General features: G+C 43.9%; 1 protein-coding gene across 1 annotated transcript in view; it reads right to left on the bottom strand.

Annotated features, from left to right (window-relative positions):
* GPAT2 (glycerol-3-phosphate acyltransferase 2, mitochondrial) overlaps nucleotides 1–18,297 on the bottom strand; it is a 52,842-nt gene that overhangs the window by 22,003 nt on the left and 12,542 nt on the right. Inside the window, exons 5-11 of the mRNA XM_056860086.1 lie at nucleotides 17,039–17,138; nucleotides 13,687–13,823; nucleotides 11,055–11,154; nucleotides 7,193–7,402; nucleotides 5,288–5,398; nucleotides 3,391–3,476; nucleotides 887–1,005 (exon numbers count right to left, since the gene is read on the bottom strand). Of these exons, the coding sequence (XP_056716064.1) occupies nucleotides 887–1,005; nucleotides 3,391–3,476; nucleotides 5,288–5,398; nucleotides 7,193–7,402; nucleotides 11,055–11,154; nucleotides 13,687–13,823; nucleotides 17,039–17,138 (863 nt within the window). The remainder of the gene's footprint in view (nucleotides 1–886; nucleotides 1,006–3,390; nucleotides 3,477–5,287; nucleotides 5,399–7,192; nucleotides 7,403–11,054; nucleotides 11,155–13,686; nucleotides 13,824–17,038; nucleotides 17,139–18,297) is intronic.

The raw sequence follows: 18,297 nt of genomic DNA, 5'->3' as shown, positions 1-18,297 counted from the left end.
CTCTCATCAGTCATTCACCAACCTACCTGTTATCACCTCCCCTCTTCAGCTATATTTATTTACTTCATTTTTACCCCACACCTTTCTTCATAGTAGGGACCAAAGCAGTTTTTTTTAAAACTCCCCAATATATTTTGTTTTAGATTTCATATTTTTCTGCAAACCTAGGACCCTTTTCAGGTTTGCAGAAAGATCTGTCTTGCTCGTTCACAGCTCTGGTCACCTGATCTAAGTATCTGGCCAACTTTACTATTAGAAAGTAAGATGAGCAATGACCGCAAAAAAATTTTTTTTTACAGCTGGCAGCTCTCACCTGAAAAATTCTTAATTTAATGTCTCTCAGCAGACTGGCTTGGGATCCTAGGAGCTCCTGCATCCTGTTCCTCAACCTCTGAGTCAAACTGCAAACACACTTTACCCATACACCCCAACCCAAGTCTGTAAGGAATACGAATTTTCTGTTCTGAAGGGGAATCTATCCTTTGTGTTCATGCATGAGTCACTGTTGTGGGTGAGTCTTCCAACTGGACAGACTTGCCCAGAGCAGCAACTCATGCAGAGGCACAAAAGGCCTGTGTCGGGAGCAGGTACTAGTTCTGCTGCATCTCTGCAATGGGACTGATTGATCCAAGCGCATATGACACAAAGTTAGAGCACAATTACCATCCTCGGAACAGAACCAGAAAAGGCCCTGGCAGCAACTCATGCAGACACAAAGCAATCAGCCTAGTCTGTGGTGGACTTGTCTTGGGGCTCATGGGAACCTTTCTATCACCTAATTCATTTGTTTCGCGGTGGCACAACAGCAAGTTCTCTCATGGCACACAGTGTGGGGATTACTAGCTCAGACTCACACTCTTTCCAAGTCACATGAATTAGCACCTACTGCTCAGAGAATGGAGGCTCAAATTGTCCATCAAGGTTTGCTGCTTCATGTTCAGCGCAACAGCACCATAGGAGTCTGATGACCGGTATTCCAATTTCTCACAGTCCAGGTTCATGGGGCTAGAAGAGGCAGAACGTTTTAAAAAGTGCAGTATGTAGAAAAAAACTTTGGCTAGTCTTACTGTCTCTATCCTTTTCTCTCCGGCTATGCCCCGTTCCCATTTTGGCCACTCTCCTTTTTCAGATATAAAGGACCTCCAGCCCCAGGGCACACACAGATTGTTTCTTTCCCTCTATCACACCACTATTGATCATGCTTTTAATCTTATCCTTCCTTCGAGAAGTTCAAGGCAGTTCACATCGTTCTCCCCTCCTTCATTTTGTCCTCACAACAGCCCTGTGTGGTAGCCTGAAGACTCCACCAAACAACCTCAAAGAGTACCAGGCTGGCCACCTAACAGGTTTTAACTCCACCTTATTTCTCACCTTTAACCGGCTTCTTTTTTGGAAGTCACAGAAATTCTGCAAACAGATTTTTAAAAATTGCTTCCTGTGAATTACCACAGAGAAGACCCCCCCCACCCCCTGGAGTGTGGATTCAGACCAATATTCTGTAGAATATATTCTTTATAGACAAACTACATTCTATGCTAAACGCCCGAGCTGCTTGACAAGTGGCAGACACTTGTAATTTGCCTGTCAGCAGAAGGATACAGGAGGCTGAAGTGGTAGTTTCTTTCAAGCACACAAGGTGTACCGCCTGCTATAGTCGAAGCACGTTCCAACTGAGAGAGCACTTTGTTTGAGACCGTCCTTGCAGAAGCTGCTGTCATGAGGAAGCCACAAACCTTTACTTACGTCAATCACTGGTATCAAAGGGATATTTGGGCACAGGCCACGAGAAACACTATTCCCCATAAAACCACTCTTTCAGCTGATCAAAGTGTCGAGGACTCTTTCACTATATATCCTTGAATTAATGTACATCAAGATGCTGCTCAGCAGAAACTATATTTTAAATTTCTTGCTCAAGAACATCTATTATTTGTGAATTAGCCTTTCCTGCAAGCTCATGCGTGCAGTTTTAAAATGTAACTGGAAAGCTGACATGTGCAATTTTTGTGATTCTGTGGGATGTGCAAATCTGTAAAAATAACTATTAACTCTCATCTCATTCTCCAAAATACAGTCTATTGAATAAACCAAGCAGGACCATTTGTACCATCTGAAGCATGTTGGTCACAAAGAGGGAACCATGAACACATGAAGCTGCCTTATACTGAATCAGACCCTTGGCCCATCAAAGTCAGTATTGCCTACTCAGACCGGCAGTGGCTCTCCAGGGTCTCAGGCAATGGTCTTTCACATTACCTACTTGCCTAGTCCCTTTAATTGGAGATGCCGGAGATTGAACCTAGGATCTTCTGTGTGCCAAGCAGATGCTCTCCCACAGAGCCACAGCCTCTCTCCTTCTCAGGCCCACAGCCCATGCATCTTTAAGAGTCAAGTCACATATGGGCTGTCAACTGATGCATGTCTGGAGTCCTGAGATGGGAATATGATTCCTAGGTGCACAGGAGCCTGATTCATATTGCTATAGCAGTGAACAGATCTTCGGCCTTCTCCCATGTGCCGTTTTCACTACCTGAAATAGTTTCAGGAGCAATGTGCCCCAATGGGGAAACTTACTTGATTTGATGGCTATAGTAGGTTTCACCAACAAGCCACCTGCCTTGGGCCATTTCTGGTCAGGAAAATGGCAGTGGGGGAGAGCCTTAAGCCCCTCTCCCAAAGACCACAGTCCCAATTCAGGCTGGGCCACCACATGCTTGAGAATAGTTCCCAGCATGAAACTCCAGACACATGTCTTATCCAAAGCCCTCATGGCAGCCACATGTGAATCATCCACAAGACAGGCAGCCAGAAGGCTCTATACTGCATGAGAGGACCCCTGCCCCATGAACTTGCTAAAAATGAGAAAGATTAATGCAAAAGTTCAGAGCAGCCTTCCAAAGGTAAATTAACTGGAGTAGCTGAAGCAGCATTTGGTAGCCCAGGGCTTTCTAGTCTCCATTATTGTGGGTCTTCTGTTTCTTTCCTTGCTAGTTCATCCCGCAGTAAAGAAATACCCCTTTCCAACCTGATCTAGACCTAAGATGACCAATGCCTGTATTCCTAGAAGTCCCACTATTCTCCAGACACTGGATCTTGCCACACAATCTAGCCTCTTTCTAGGTGGGTCAAGCTCTGTAAGTTAGCATCACTTACCAGAAAAGGCTTCACAGGTACGGAGCATTTGCAGTGAGGCAGTCATGGTCACTGTATACAAAGCTTAGAGACTGAGATGTAAGGACACTGTGCCTCGCCTCCTCTCAACTTTACTTTCACTCCAGCGGACACAATGGTTCCTGTTTTTAGCCACATCTTCACACAGCCACCAAAAACCAGGTAAAATTACTTTGTGGGCACCAGGCTTAGAGTATCCCTGATGGAGAGTATAGTTACCATTTGCCAAGTACTTCTGGTAGGAGGAGTTCCTCCAGATGTTTCCCTGAACTGCTCTGTCTGAAGGCGCTATTTGCTACATACTCCTAGGAATAAAAGAACATAAGCTGTTTGAAATGCAGCCAGGTCTGGCAGAGAGAGACAGAAGGCTCTTTTCTTGTTTCTACTACACTGAACATTCTCTACAGACAAGTAACACCCCATTCATTAACAGGGAAGGAACAAAAACCCTCTGCATCCGGAGAAGGGACAGAACAGTGATAATCGCTAGACATGGGATACTAAAGAAACAACTTATGCAGAAAGAGAACTCTCAAAAACCAAGCTGTCCCCATGCTAACAGGGCTTGATCAGCACTTCCAATTTCAAATTACACACAAGCATTTGGTTGGCAAACAGGGTACAGCAACACTCCTTAATCCAAATGGTGACTTTCTTTCAAATTTTATACTAAAACAAGCAAGGCTGTATTTCATACTGGTTAGTTTTTTATTTTTTAAGCACTATAATAAAAAAGAGAATACCCAAAATTGCAGAACACCACAGAACGTGCAGCATCCCAGGTCAGAACGTCTACACCAGGGACATCCAGCTACTGAACAGTTCACTGGTTGGTTCGTAATCCTTGGCATCCTAACATGTAGTTCATGATCATGCAAGCCACTTGACAAGAGACTACTAGGCGACAATTCAGAAACATTGGTTCAGGCTTGGCCTAGCAGAAATCTTGGAAGTTTCTCTCTCTGAGAACCCAAGGTCAAGCTGACTGTAGCTTCAAAGAGTGAGATAAGAGGCTGTCACAGGTGCCGATAAGACCATTAAGCCTAGCAGTTTCAAGGCCAAAGAATCTGGAAGGGCGTTTGGTCTACGCACTCCATCTCATTAGTGCAAGGACCCATGGGTGGGGGAAGGTGCTTGCTTAATCTGGCCCAGCACAGCTGCAGAGTGCATGGCCTCATGACAACAACTCGCCTGATTGGTTGGGTCACCTGGTTAAGTTATATCACTGGCGATACATTTGATTGGTCAGTTGGGCATAAAGGAAAGATCTTTCATTCTAGTTTCACCCTTTGTCTGAATTACTTCTAACTTTGGGACACTTCTTGATTCTGGGTGGGCCAGGTTGGCTGGAGCCCCTGTTCTGGACTTTGGAACTCTGTTGGACTCAGTCTTGCCAGGTAGCACCTGGATCTAGAGAACCAATGCTTGTAAATGTGGAGAGGTGCTGGCTGGATATTAGGAAAACTTTTACAGGAAGAGTTGTTTGAAAGTGGAATCAGCTACCTAGGGAGGTGGTGAGCTCCCCCTCACTGGCAGTCATTAAGCAGAGGCTGGACAAGCACTTGACAGGGATGCTCTAGGCTGATCCTGCATTGAGCAGGGGGTTGGACTAGATGGCCTGTATGGTCCCTTCTAACTCTATAATTCTAAATGTGCTTAGGTTAGGTATTTAGCTCTATTATTTCACCCTCACTGTTCATTGCTCTTATATGTCATATTCCTGCACATTCTTTTAATAAACCACTTTAATTATATCTAGTGGAGTTCTTGGGTTTTGGGGCTTCAGTCTGAATCTAGTACTTTACCCCATATTGGCTACAGATACCAGAATAACTGTTTTCTGGAACTCACCTTGTGTCATACCTTGCAGGGCTGTGGCTCACAAAAGCTCATACCCTGCCAGAAATGTTGTTCATCTTTAAGGTGCTACTGGACTCTTGCTCTTTTCTCCTGGCAGATTAGTTAAGGGGACTGGTGGTAGTGTTACCCTGAGGAGTCACATCTCACCACTTTGTGGTTTTGCCTTGGACCAACCCTTAAGGAGGCTTTTATAAATCTTTAACATGGCTTATCCCCATGATTCTGAGGCTCAACACTTCATGCTCATACACAGTACCTGCAAAGAGAAGGGCTGAGCAAAATCCACCCGAATGCAACCCAGCCCTTGACAAGCAGCTCGGCAGATGGTCCTCAGCGACATCCAGAGACTACGAGGCTGGGTGTGGTTCTGGGAAGACAAAGAGAAGGTTCTAATTTTATGGGCTGCTGAAGCAATTACATTGGTCTCAATTTCTACAACTGACTTGTTTGAAGAGCCATGGCAGCGAGCACTGAGGGAGACACGACACTAGAGGGAGGACACAAAAATACTAATAAGAACCAACATACAATGGACTTTTATTGTCGCTCTGAACTAGAAAGTAGGACAGCATCATTTTTTAGATCTAATACAGATTCCATGTTGGTTTTACCTTTCAGTTACAGATGCAGGAAGGCAACATATACCATTAAACAGATATGTGAGGAAAAGCTCTTAAGCAATCTAAATGGCCAAGCTCTTGGTCCTGGGAGCCATAATTTTTTGTGAAGATGTTGAGAATTCCCCACTGATGGTTTCTGGGCTCTTTAAGTGCTTAAACCCTGAAAGGAACCTTCAAACTGCAGTTCTGTCAACCACTTTGTGTGTGTGTGTGTGTGTGTACACAAGATTATCCATGTGACACAGAGCAATTTTAACTCATGCAAAGACCAGACAGGCAAAAATGAAAGGGAGGAAGAATGCTCCCCAGACAAAACGGAACCTGATCTAGGCCTGAATATAGATAAAGCATTACCAAAGACCCAAAATATGTCCCTCTACCCTCTTCATCGTTCAACTACCAAATACATCAAGTGGCTGAATGTATCTGCTTTCCCACATTACAAGTATATCTGTGTCTGCCTTCCCACATTACACTGATAAGAATATTTCTCACAGGAGGTCAGCAACATAGAATCCAAACCTCTGAGGGTCAAACTAGGCATTGTGCAGCCATAAATCCAACCTGTGACCAACGACACCATTTTAGAGAATAATTTGACCATTTAAAAATGCTGCAAGGGCCCACAGCACTTTAAAATGGCCAGGTCTTTCTCTAAAATGGTGTCAATGGCCACAGGTTGGACCCACGGCTGCCATAACTTCTAGTTTGGTCCTGAGTCTGAATATGGTGACTCAGAGGACCCAACAACCTCACCCAGCAGCAAATTCTTTCTCTCCCCCCCCCCCGCCCCCGCAAATATCCGGGAGCTCTATATCAGTCATGGCAAACTACATGATACACTTTTCCTGGGTATGTCCCCAGGACCAATTGACAAATGTGGTCTGTGAGTTCTGTGCTCAGAACTTGATTCTCAGACATTTGGGAGACTGCTGGCCTTTTCTGCATTTAGATAGTGAAGTGGGGGATGAACATTAATGTATGGGGTTGACTCCACATTCCCCCCCACCCCCAATGTGCAGTGGAAACCACTGGACATGCACAGCTTGTGTTTATCAGGCACCATGTACCTACAGGGACTGGGGGCTCTTAATCATTGGCTCCTACATTCCCCGTCCCAAAAACACCCTGTACAGACTGACGGTAACTACGTGGCTAATAGTACAAATGGATACTAGTCGTGATGCATACCTATTCTCTCCAGGATCAGAGGAACATGCCTATTATATTAGGTGTTTTGGAACACAGGCAGGATAATGCTGCTGCAGCTGTCTTGTTTGTGGGCTTCCTAGAGGTACCTGGTTGGCCACTATGTGAACAGACTGCTGGGCTGGATGGACCTTGGTCTGATTCAGCATGGCCTTTCTTATGTTCTTATGATGACTAAGCAAACAGTTGATATATAAAACAGAGAATGAGCTCACAACCAAACTTGTTGGAAGATAAAATATTTTCTACTTAAACCCATAATTCCCTTCTTGCCTCATAATTAACTGACATGTGGTTTCCTAGATTCTTCTGGCCATAAGCATAGTTCTTACCGCTCGTCCACTACGAATCAAACCGGGGGCCACGTCATAGGAGAGTCCCATGGGCACTATTAGGACATCTGGGACATTTCCTGTTTGTAAAGCATTGAACACCAGGGCCAGCCACTCCCTACCAGAGGCGGAGAGTTGCGGTACACCAGAGAAGGGCTCTTCCAAGAAGATCAGCAATCGTTGCCTGCTCAGCAGCAGCTCCTCAAGGTACTGTGGGGGACACAGGGGAAACCTTGTGAGAGCACAATCAAAGAAAACACAAGGCAGGATCACTCTTTCTTGCAGACAAACAAGCACTGGGTAGGGACGGTGAGAAACTTTCTTTCTTTATCGTCGGGGCCAAATCCAGAGCCAAAAACAACCAAGTCTTGTGGAATATTAAAGACTAAAAGGCTTATCATGGCATCCATGTTTATGGACCTGGATGTCCTTTTCATAAGATGCATAAAATACTGGATTTTATATACTTTTAATATACATGTAACACACTGGCTCTGACCCAGATGGCCAAGGCTAGCCAAGAGTTCACTACTAGACACTTAGAAAAGAAATACAGAATGTGTTACTGGGCTCACAAGTTAGCTCCCTGAGAATCTCCGACATCCACAACAACCACACAGATGCTTGTGAAGATATGTGGCCAGTGCTTGCTGAAATATTAGAAGACAGAGGGGTGCCTAAACAGTGGTTGGCAGAGGGGGTTTAATGCCTTCCGTAGCTTTTTGCCCTCTCCCAAAACAAGGATTATGATGGATTTTTAAAAATGCCAAACGAAGCAGAATAATATTATACAGATACTTAATTTGCATTATTTATACACAATCCACAGTATCTGGCTTTTCTTGGCAAAGAATTTGGGACTGCGTGGGCGCAAGAGTGTAACATTTTTGGCATGAAGGACCAACACACACAGAGCTGCCCACAGACCATCCCCAGATGTTCAGGAGAGGCTACTGCAATCCTGTCTCCAAATATGGCCAACAAAGAAAGAATTACCCCATCATGGCAGTGCTGTCACCATCTTACTCTGATTCCTAGCTTCCCAGGGACTGAGGATGAGCCTTCCTACTTAGCACCCAAGTAAAGAGGAAAACATCTTATCCATAAAGATTGAAGCAGTGGGGAGCAGTTGGGGCACACATCCCGGGGTGCCAACCAATACACAGGCAACAGGACCCATCAGCCTACTGCGTGGAACTGCCAACAGGATTTCATCAGCAGGCCTCACAGGCTGATAAAACGTGGCAGGAGCCTGGCTGCGCGAGGGGGGCTGTTGCCATGAGTGGGTGGCTGTGTTTGTGCTTTCCCCAAGGCGTCTAGCAGGGGAGAAGGAAATGATACCCACAATTTGCAAACACAATTGTCATTTTCTGGCTGAGACAGCAAATCATGCAAGTTCGCAATCTGCTCTCCCTTGCAGAGAAAAACACAAATTGATCTGCATTTTGCGGAAGAGAGCGTGCACACTAAATTGAGGCTGATCTCTTGAGTGACTGTGGTCACTCCGTGGGCCTCCCACTGCCTGCATCTCCTGCCGAAGAACAGGAACAAATCATAATAGATTATGCACCCTCCATACACACACACACACACACACACACAAGGGAGTCTGAGAGATTCAGCTTCACCAAGTCTCATTTCCTTTCTAATGAAACATAATAGATAGAAATGATATCATATGCAGTTATGCCAAGATTGCAAAAAAGACCAATTTTGGAACATAACGTCGGTTTTCATCACGTATGGGGGAAGAAGGCAAAACATTTAGGATCAATAAGCCTTTTGCTTTTAAAATTTAAAAATGGAAACAATTTAAGAAAACCAACAAAATTATGATGCATGGTTCAAAAACCTCCAAGATGTTACAGCGGAACTCTACTTGATGATGTAAATTTAGCCCTCAGGAAAACTACATTTGGCAAACTCACCGTAAGCAGTACAAATTCGGAAAACAATTAAATTGAATTTGACCTACTATCTGTCATCAAATATTCAACAGCTACCAATCTCTCGATGGATCCACCCAATCCATATTCTCAACAAGTCTGTGTGAATCCACCCATGATGCAATTTAGCCTATATGTTACACTCAAGGCGAAAACGCATGGTCGCTTTGTGTGTGTGTGTTAAGTGCCGTCAAGTCGCTTCCGACTCATGGCGACCCTATGAATGAAAGTCCTCCAAAACGTCCTATCTTTGACAGCCCTGCTCAGATCCTGCAAATTGAAGGCCGTGGCTTCCTTTATTGAGTCAATCCATCTCTTGTTGGGTTTTCCTCTTTTCCTGCTGCCCTCAACTTTTCCTAGCATGACTGTCTTTTCCAGTGACTCTTGTCGTCTCATGACGTGACCAAAATACGACAGCCTCAGTTTAGTCATTTTAGCTTCTAGGGTCAGTTCAGGCTTGATTTGATCTAGAACCCACTGATTTGTTTTTTTGGCAGTCCACGGAATCCGTAACACTCTCCTCCAACACCACATTTCAAAGGAATCTATTTTCTTCCTATCAGCTTTTTTCACTGTCCAGCTTTCACACCCATACATAGTAATAGGGAATACGATGGCATGAATTAATCTAGTCTTGGTTGCCAGGGACACATCCTTACACTTCAAAATCTTTTCTAGCTCCTTCATGGCTGCCCTTCCCAGTCTCAATCTCCTTCTGATTTCTTGGCTGCAGTCTCCCTTTTGGTTGATGGTGGAGCCAAGGAATAGAAAGTCTTGAACAATTTCAATTTCCTCATTGTCAACCTTAAAATTGTGTAATTCTCCTGTAGTCGTTACTTTTGTTTTCTTGATGTTCAGCTGTAGTCCTGCTTTGGCACTTTCTCTTTTAACTTTTAGCAGTAGTCGTTTCAAATCTTCACTATTTTCTGCCAATAATGTAGTGTCATCAGCATATCTCAAATTATTAATGTTCCTCCCTCCAATTTTCACCCCACCTTCATCTAAATCTAATCCTGCTTTCCTAATTATATGTTCTGCATATAGATTGAAGAGATAGGGAGATAAAATACATCCTTGTCTGACACCTTTGCCAGTTGGAAACCATTCCGTTTCTCCATATACTGTTTTAACTGTGGCCTCTTGTCCAGAGTACAGTATGGTCACTTTAGCCTCCTTTATTCCCTGTTTCAGCCAGGGTTCAGCCAGGATCGAACGCACGTTTGGCGAAAACAAGTGTTCGATCCTGGCTGAATCCTGGCTGAAATGGAATAAAGGAGGCGAAAGCGACCATGTGTTTTCGCCCTCACTGTATCTGTTCCAGAAGTATCTATGGGTAAGCCAGACTCTGATGGTTTGGAATTCAGAAGCTCCTCAGATAGACAGACACTGTAAGTGAACGCATGGAAAGAGGAGCTGCTGGGTGCCTCTCTGCATAAATGTCTGTTTAAGTGGTGATTTTTTTCCAGTCCTCTTCCCTTTACATTTGGTACTTAAAGAGCGACAAAGCTACAATCCCCTCGATTCTTCTCTGGCTAGCTCTGGAGAAGTTTCAGAAGTCTCAGTCACAGCCAAATTTACATTTTGACACAAGGGGGCATAATGTGTAGCCAGGCCAAGGACCAAAAAAATACGAAGAGTCGATATTTGGATAGTCAAAAAATACCATAAGAAGTACACATGGAAAAAATCAACCCAAGTAGACAATGAATTGTCATATGAACTCTCCCACAAACAAGCATTTTTAGAACTGACTTCAAAACATTCTGCCCATTCTCTTCCTCCTGGTTTCTCTCCTTTCTCCAGCACAATCCCTTGCTTCATCCATCATCGACACCAAAATGAAGTTTCAGAATCACATGTTCACACCCAACAGCCATCAGGGCTTCTGTTTCTCCCAAAGATAAAAGTCAACTTACTGAAGCTAGAACAGCTCTGGACAGCACTCCCATCCTGCTGTCTGATACCTGCTCCACTGCTGGTGGAAGAAACACCCCTCCTAAGTGAGTCAACAAAGCCCTAAGCAGATACGAATAGAGAAATACCTTAGTTCATTATTAATCAAAATCAGCTATGTGTATTCTGCACTTGCAAGAACAAGATTTATACTGTAGAAAGTGAAGAAAAGTTTTAAGCCTTGCCTGCCTTGAGATAAATTTGGAAAACAGTGGCTGGTAAAAAATCTCACTGGCCGGAAGGAAGCCAAAAATATCTTCTAGTGACCAAGAAGCAATAGCTTCAGTGTTCCAGGTGGCTAGCAGCTGAATGAGTTATGTAAGTAATAAGAATTAAATGTAACAGTAGACTAATGTGCACATTTTAGTCAGTTTGCAGATCCTTTTGCAGAGACAGAATTAAATGTATCACTGCATTTACATTTAGAGTATTTTGAAACCTGAGGGGAGTCATATTTGGCCAGCTGAAAAGCTGAAATCTTCAAGTTCCTTGTGTGCAGAACATACTACGTAAATTTAGCACATTATTAAAATATTGTTATTTCACTTAATAACTCTTATGAAATTTGATTTATTAGACACAAATGGCATTCACTATCAGCAGAACTGGTAAAAGCTTTTTCAAGACAGTGCCACCCACGCTAATTGTGCGAGAGGGGTGGAAGAACCTTCCATGAGAAATCAAACAGTTGGCAAATCCAAGGACTTGTAGAAAGGGCAGGGAGAAGAAAAATCAAAAGTGGAGAAGTCCCTGCGCTCAGTCACTGCAAGCCCATCACAAACACCAATGTCCAAGAATGGTCTTTCCCTTTATCTTCACAAATAAGTCCTGCACATACCTGTAATTGATGTTCATCAAGTGGTCACCTGTGCAGTCACTCATGGGACAGCTGAAGAAGGGTCTAGAGACTCAGAGTACAAGGTGCTCTCCTCCCTCAATGGTTTTCCCTGCCCAAGAGGGAGAAACCCACGTAGTTCCCTCACATCTCCTGAGTCACCGCAAAAATTCCCCAGCTGTAGTGCTAGGAGAGCCCACAGTGGAGTGAGGAGGGAAAGTCAAGGTTCCAGGGTTAATCCCCAGCCTCTCCATTTATAAGGTTCAAGTCAAGGTGATGTGAAAAGACCTCTACCTGAGACCCTGGAGAGCAGCGGAGCCTAAAATGTGAGATCCATTCATGTCTAGTTTATGAGATGAATTCTTCACAGTACCTCCTGGAACCACATAGGCAATGTTGCTTGTTGGCTCTAACCTAGAGACTTCCCAAAATTCCACAAGATGGTGAGGGTACTGCACATTTTTGTCTTGTTTTGGAGGTGAGAAGAGTCAATTATGAGAACTGGAATAATTTCTTGTATGTTCTCTAGTATTAGATGGCCAACTGTGCCCTGATTGGAGTAGGGAAATGAAATGACAGGAATGACATCTACAGCAATGGCAATAAAAGCCTTACCCAAACCCGACCCATTACAGGTAATGTAGGGTGGGGATGCCCTGTTTGTCTTGTGAATTTTGTTCTTTTCATGGGATTTGCCTCAGTATTTCAGTTTGGTTGTGGGACTTTTTTCATCTTGTGGATTTTGCCGCCTTTGCTCTTCTCAGGAGATTTACCTGTGTTTCAGTTTGGTTGTGGGACCTTTTCTGTTGGTGGCTCTGACTGGCTCTAGTACAGTGCCTTGTCTTATCCTTAGGCAATACTGATGTGCCTTTGGAATACTGCTAAGAATTAATTAATTAATTCAGAGGCTTGAACCACCAGAAACCAGGAAGGTCTTGAATGCTTCTCTGAGGGAGTTTTATTTATCCCCTCATTTAGAAGTGTCTCCATCTTTGCTAGCTGCTAAAGCCTTTTCCCAAAGGGTGCCTTTTAAAGCTGGAACCTCCATTACTTCTTGTCTTAGATGCAAATTGTTTGCACGCATGTCATTTGGTGACATTATGGCCTTCCATGAGGCAAATATGGGAACAGGAAATAGTCATCCATTCGAGCTGTTTTTCCTCTACATTTTTGTAAATGTTTTTTTCAGCCCTAGTGATATCAGAATTTGGAATTTATGTTGGGGGGTTTAATTCCATTTCTTCTGTTATAATTCTTTTCTCTTTTTTATTCTTATTCTTTGCGGGGTGAAAACTCTGAAGCTGACTCTTCTTGTAGTGGCTGAGAGAGGACAGAGGGAAAGACATGCCCCGTGGGCAGGAAAAAATAATTCAGGAGGGAGAAAATAACTTGTGCTCTTATGGGCTCTGGAACCTTCTGAAGCTGGCCTGCGCATGTCCAGTTCCACGTGAGACTGAAAAGACCACAATGACAAACCTACCATTCTAACAGTAATCCCAACAGCCACCCTGCAAAGTAGGTCTATATCAATCCCATATTGAAGAGGATGTGTGTGTGTGTGTGTGCGTGTGTATATGTTAAGTGCCGTCAAGTCGCTTCCAACTCATTGCAGAGGATTGGGGTGGCTAAAGCAAAGGATTAAGAAATGACTAACTGGAGCTGATTCTGAATGCTTTAAAGAAGACTGTTAGTGAAGAGGAGTGTGGGGGGGGGGAATCCCACAGAAGTTACCTAAAGTTACAATCCACTTTAAACCTTACCTGTGCTTTGAGGTATAGGCTTTATAGTCCCAAGTAACTCTGGGCATGCTGAAGCCCTGAGAAACTAGAAGAAGTGGAAGCAACAGACCATCCAGCTCAGATTTGTGACTTGATAGAAAAACCACAGGAACATCAGCCTGGGGGCAGGAAAAGATGCAACAAAGACTAAGCCTAGCATTGGAAGCACACTGACAGTATACACAGTCCTTACAGAGTTCAACAAAACTATGAAAAAAATGAACATTTCAACTTTTCCTCCAAGAAGCAAAGAAGCCCTATTATGAGAAAACAATACATAGCATTTATAGCACTGCAGACTGTTCAAAAGGCTTCCTCCATACATATTCTTGCAGTTAACCTTTAAAAGGATCCTGTAAAACCATTGGTGAAAGGACTCAGCATACGTGCGCGTGCACAACACAGCCATGCCTGTACTCAGCCTCACATTTTGCTGTCAGGGCCACATAATGTACACCTGACTGCTACATGTAGCTTCTCTTTCACCTCTGCACTACTAACAGACCTATCCAAGACCTCAAAGAGAGAGAGCTAGAAAGAAAGCGAGTCCAATCCAATCTTCTTCCCTTCTCAGAGGTTTGGAGGTGGAGAAACTAGAGATCTGACGACAGAACTGTACGCTGTAATTGGAACTGAAAGTGGGAGAGGGACTTCTTAACCCTTTCTCTTAAAAAATGTTGTGCTAAAAATCCTCACTCCTCCCACACTTCAGATAAGCTTTTATTTTTGTGACCGCAAAGATTGGGACAGCTGCGTCTTTCCCCCTACATGCATCAACACAGCATCAGGGGGACATTGTCAATGAGAAAATGAGGTATGAGGGGGAAGCAGCCCCTCTCCCCACAAGTCCATCTCCTTGTTCAGGCACTCCATCAGCAGTCTCCCAATTTCAAGTGCTCATGCCTGGTGCTGGAAGCTGGGGACGGATTGGGGATTCTGCAGGCCAGATTGAGAGCCAGCGTGGTGAAGTGGTTAAGAGCTGTGGTTTGGAGCAGTGGACTCTGATCTGTAGAACCGGGTTTGATCCCCACTCTTCCATGAGTGGCGGTCGCTAATCCGGTGAATGAGGTTGGTTTCCCCACTCCTACACACGAAGCCAGCTGGGTGACCTTGGGCTAATCACACTCTCTCAGCCCCACCTACCTCACAGGATGTCTGTTGTGGGGAGGGGAGGGAACATGATTGTAAGCCGGTTTGATTCTCTCTTAAGTGGTAGAGAAAGTCGGCATATAAAAATCAACTCTTCTTCTTTCAAATGTTAAGTAGCCTTCCTACCTGGATCCAAATGGATCCAAATGGTTTCCAGGAAGCTTTGGAGGACTTTCTAGTACATGTGACTAGCAGTTCTTCTGAAGTCCTGGAACAGAAAGTCCAGTTGACTGTGACAGCAATGGCAACCAAAGACTTGGCCAAATCCAACTCATTACAGGCAAAATATCATAAGGTCTGCTCTGTGGTGGGGATGGTAGCAAAGCAATCTTTCTTCTCTGCCTCTTCTGCATCTGCTCACTGTTGCCAGAAGATTTTCTGAATAGACAGAGATCTGCTTTATACTTGCCCACAGGAAATGGAGAGAGAGGTTTCAATAGCTTGCTGTAACTAATTTTCTAAACATTTTGCAGATGAAATGATTCATATCCACTCCAACATGGACACAACCTACACTACAACGGATAGGCCAACTCATTCAGACCTTCCATCTGTTCAACTTGGATATTTTTCACTTTGTACAACCTGGGGATTGTACCAAGGTTCTTGGCAAGCAGAAGACAATCACTAGTGTGCTTGACCCTTGCTGTTTCTGGCTGCTCAAACCAGCCAAGGAGAGGAGGGGGACTGGCTGCCTATATGGGAGAAGGAGCAAATACCTCATTAAGGGAAGGGGCAGCTCCATCTCCACTGAAGAAGGCTGTGGTGCAAATGCTACTGGGATATTTTTTTGTAAAAAAAAAATTCCCCTCAAAGTTTCTGATCTTAATAACTATAAATCTCCAGAATTCCATTTATGGGCAAGGTGATCAATGTGATGGATTTTCAGTTTGTGATTTATGGACGAAACTGATTGTCTAGCCCAACTCGATCTCATTTCAGACCTGGATTTGGCACTAAAAAGGCTCCAGTTGTCCTAGATGATTATCTGAGCCTGGAGATGCAGTTTTCAGCGCCATCAACCATGATACTCTTCTAAACTGCCTGGATGAGATGGGATTGGGAGACACCATGTGGCAGAGGTGGCAGTCCTTCCTGGAGAGTTGGATCCAGTAGGTTGTAAGATGAAATTAATACTTTTCCCAATGGCCTTTACGATCCTGCTGGTTTGCTAGTTACATTATAAGAAACTGCTGGAGAAGCTTAAGAGGTCCTCCATAAAGTGTCATCCATATGCAGATGGTACCTGGCTCTAGCCCTCTTTTCCATTTGATCCTAAGGAGATCAAATCCTTCACCAGTATCTGGAATCAGTGATAAGCTGAATAAGGATGAACAAACTAAAACTAAAATCCTGACAAGATGGAAGTGGTGCTTCCGATTCTGCTGATGTAGGAGGTGAAGTTCAACCTATGATGAAATGCATGCCTTCTGAAGTCCCAGATATACCAGATACACATTCTGAAGTCACCTCCCATCCAGCATGAACCTACCAACACACTTAGGCCATCTGGAAAGGCCCTTCAGCTGGCACACGTGGTAAGGACCTCTTTGTGGTGGCACCATGACTCTGGAACTCCCTCCCCTGGGAGTTTCAGAAGTCATGTAACAACTATTGTTCGTTTAATATTATTTTTACCTACAACTTTCTTTTGTACAACCTTTATTAACTTGCAGCCTTTTGGGGGAGTTTTTGAACTTATAAACTGTTACAAGGTGCCTTGCCAATATCACTGAAATATGTGATGTGCTTTTAAAATAAACGAAATAAATGAGTACAAGAAGCAATCTTGTAAATAGCATTTGTAAAAATTTACTATGCATAGGACTATAAGCAAAAGCTGCATCCATTTGTCCCCCTTCCTCAGAAAGTGCCAGTTTATGCATACACCTCATCACTCAATCAGCCATTGGCACATTCAAGCTGCAAGTCAAAAGGTTTGTTTCTCATCACTTGAGTACCTAAGTGATGATCACACATCAGCAGATGCAAACTGCAGCTCTTCAGAGTAAGCCGGAATAAACACAGGCATTCTCGTGTTCCCAGCCTTCTAACAAGCCCACTTGTTCTTCTACTGGACTTTGCTGCTGCATTACTCCATTTTTTTCTGCAGCCCTCAACAGAACCACAGGCACGGGAAACCTTCCCTCAAGGAATGCCACTCCAACCCTGCGTCCCTTCTTACCGTCTTCACAGCCCTGTGCAACATCTCCAGCTGCCCTTTGTGGAGTATCACATTGAGGAACATCTGATTCAGGAGTTTTAGTAAAGCCCAGCTGCAAAGCCTGAAGGGAGAAAGGTTTTTTAAAGAAATCACTTTTTTTTAAAAAGAGTCACATGGGAACCTGGCAAAAAGCTGCTCCCCCATCATCAACCCAGCCCACTCAGCCACTATTTCTCAGATATTGCCAGGGAACAAGAGCTTTCGCGCTAATCAGCTCTTCCACTGACTTAACGGCACACGTGCTCCTCTTGGCTTCCTATTAGTTCCTAAATTGTGTTAATTTGAAGCTGATGAAAAGGTACTGGGTTAATAAGAATCCTCCCTTATGCTGTGGTTTTCATCTGTAGGTCTCAAATCACTTCCTATAAGAAGTTCACTGTCATTATCTCTCATTTTTGTTTAACTGCTGGGGAAAGAGAGAGTGTGTGAGTTTATCCAGGGCTGGGCAAAAGGTCACTTCTGTAAGGTTGGTAAGAAAATTGAGGCTTCTGCTTCCCTTCTGCCCTATCCCAGATGTTCCCATTTTTTAAATACTTCCAAGACAACGCCATCAAATTACAAATGAAAGATGAGAAGTCTTTACTAAATTAATTTCAACAAATAAATGGAAACCATTTAACTACAATGTCATATACCAGATATTAAGGTCCTTCTCAATTAATTTCTCCATATCAGCTCCCTCCAAGTCTTTCCTCCACAATTCTGACACTGTTGGGACCCCCTACATTTATCCCTTCTCTGGCTAGAACAGTTTTAGCAGCCACTGTAAGAGTCACAGTAGGCAATTTCTCTTCTTGAAATGAAGAAATTGAATAGCCAAAAGTAGTTGCAGACCAATAATTTTATAAATTATATCCTGGATCCGGTTCTATAATCAGTTTACATAACCACAGCGTCATGAGCCATTTTTTAAACCCCCAGAGCCAATTTGCTGGCAATGGAACCAGGTTATATGCTCAGCTCTGCCTTCAAGCCACAAGGTAGATCCATAAGTTGTCTGCACACTTCTGCAGAGCCAATGCACTCAACAGGATGGCATGAACATGCACTTGTCTGCAATCTGCCATGCTTTTAGCCTTCCCATGAGCCCTTTACAACATGCCAGTGCAAAAAGATCCTGATGTAGGTCCCACCAAGACCTAACCAAGGGCACAAGCAGTTGGCTCCCCAAACCCCTTATGATCTCTGCCTCACCCTTCTTCCCAGATAATGCCCTGCAG

Source organism: Euleptes europaea, chromosome 14 (genome assembly GCF_029931775.1).
Source record: "Euleptes europaea isolate rEulEur1 chromosome 14, rEulEur1.hap1, whole genome shotgun sequence".
Classification (NCBI taxonomy): Eukaryota; Metazoa; Chordata; class Lepidosauria; order Squamata; family Sphaerodactylidae; genus Euleptes; species Euleptes europaea.
This window is presented reverse-complemented; position numbering and strand designations above follow the sequence as displayed.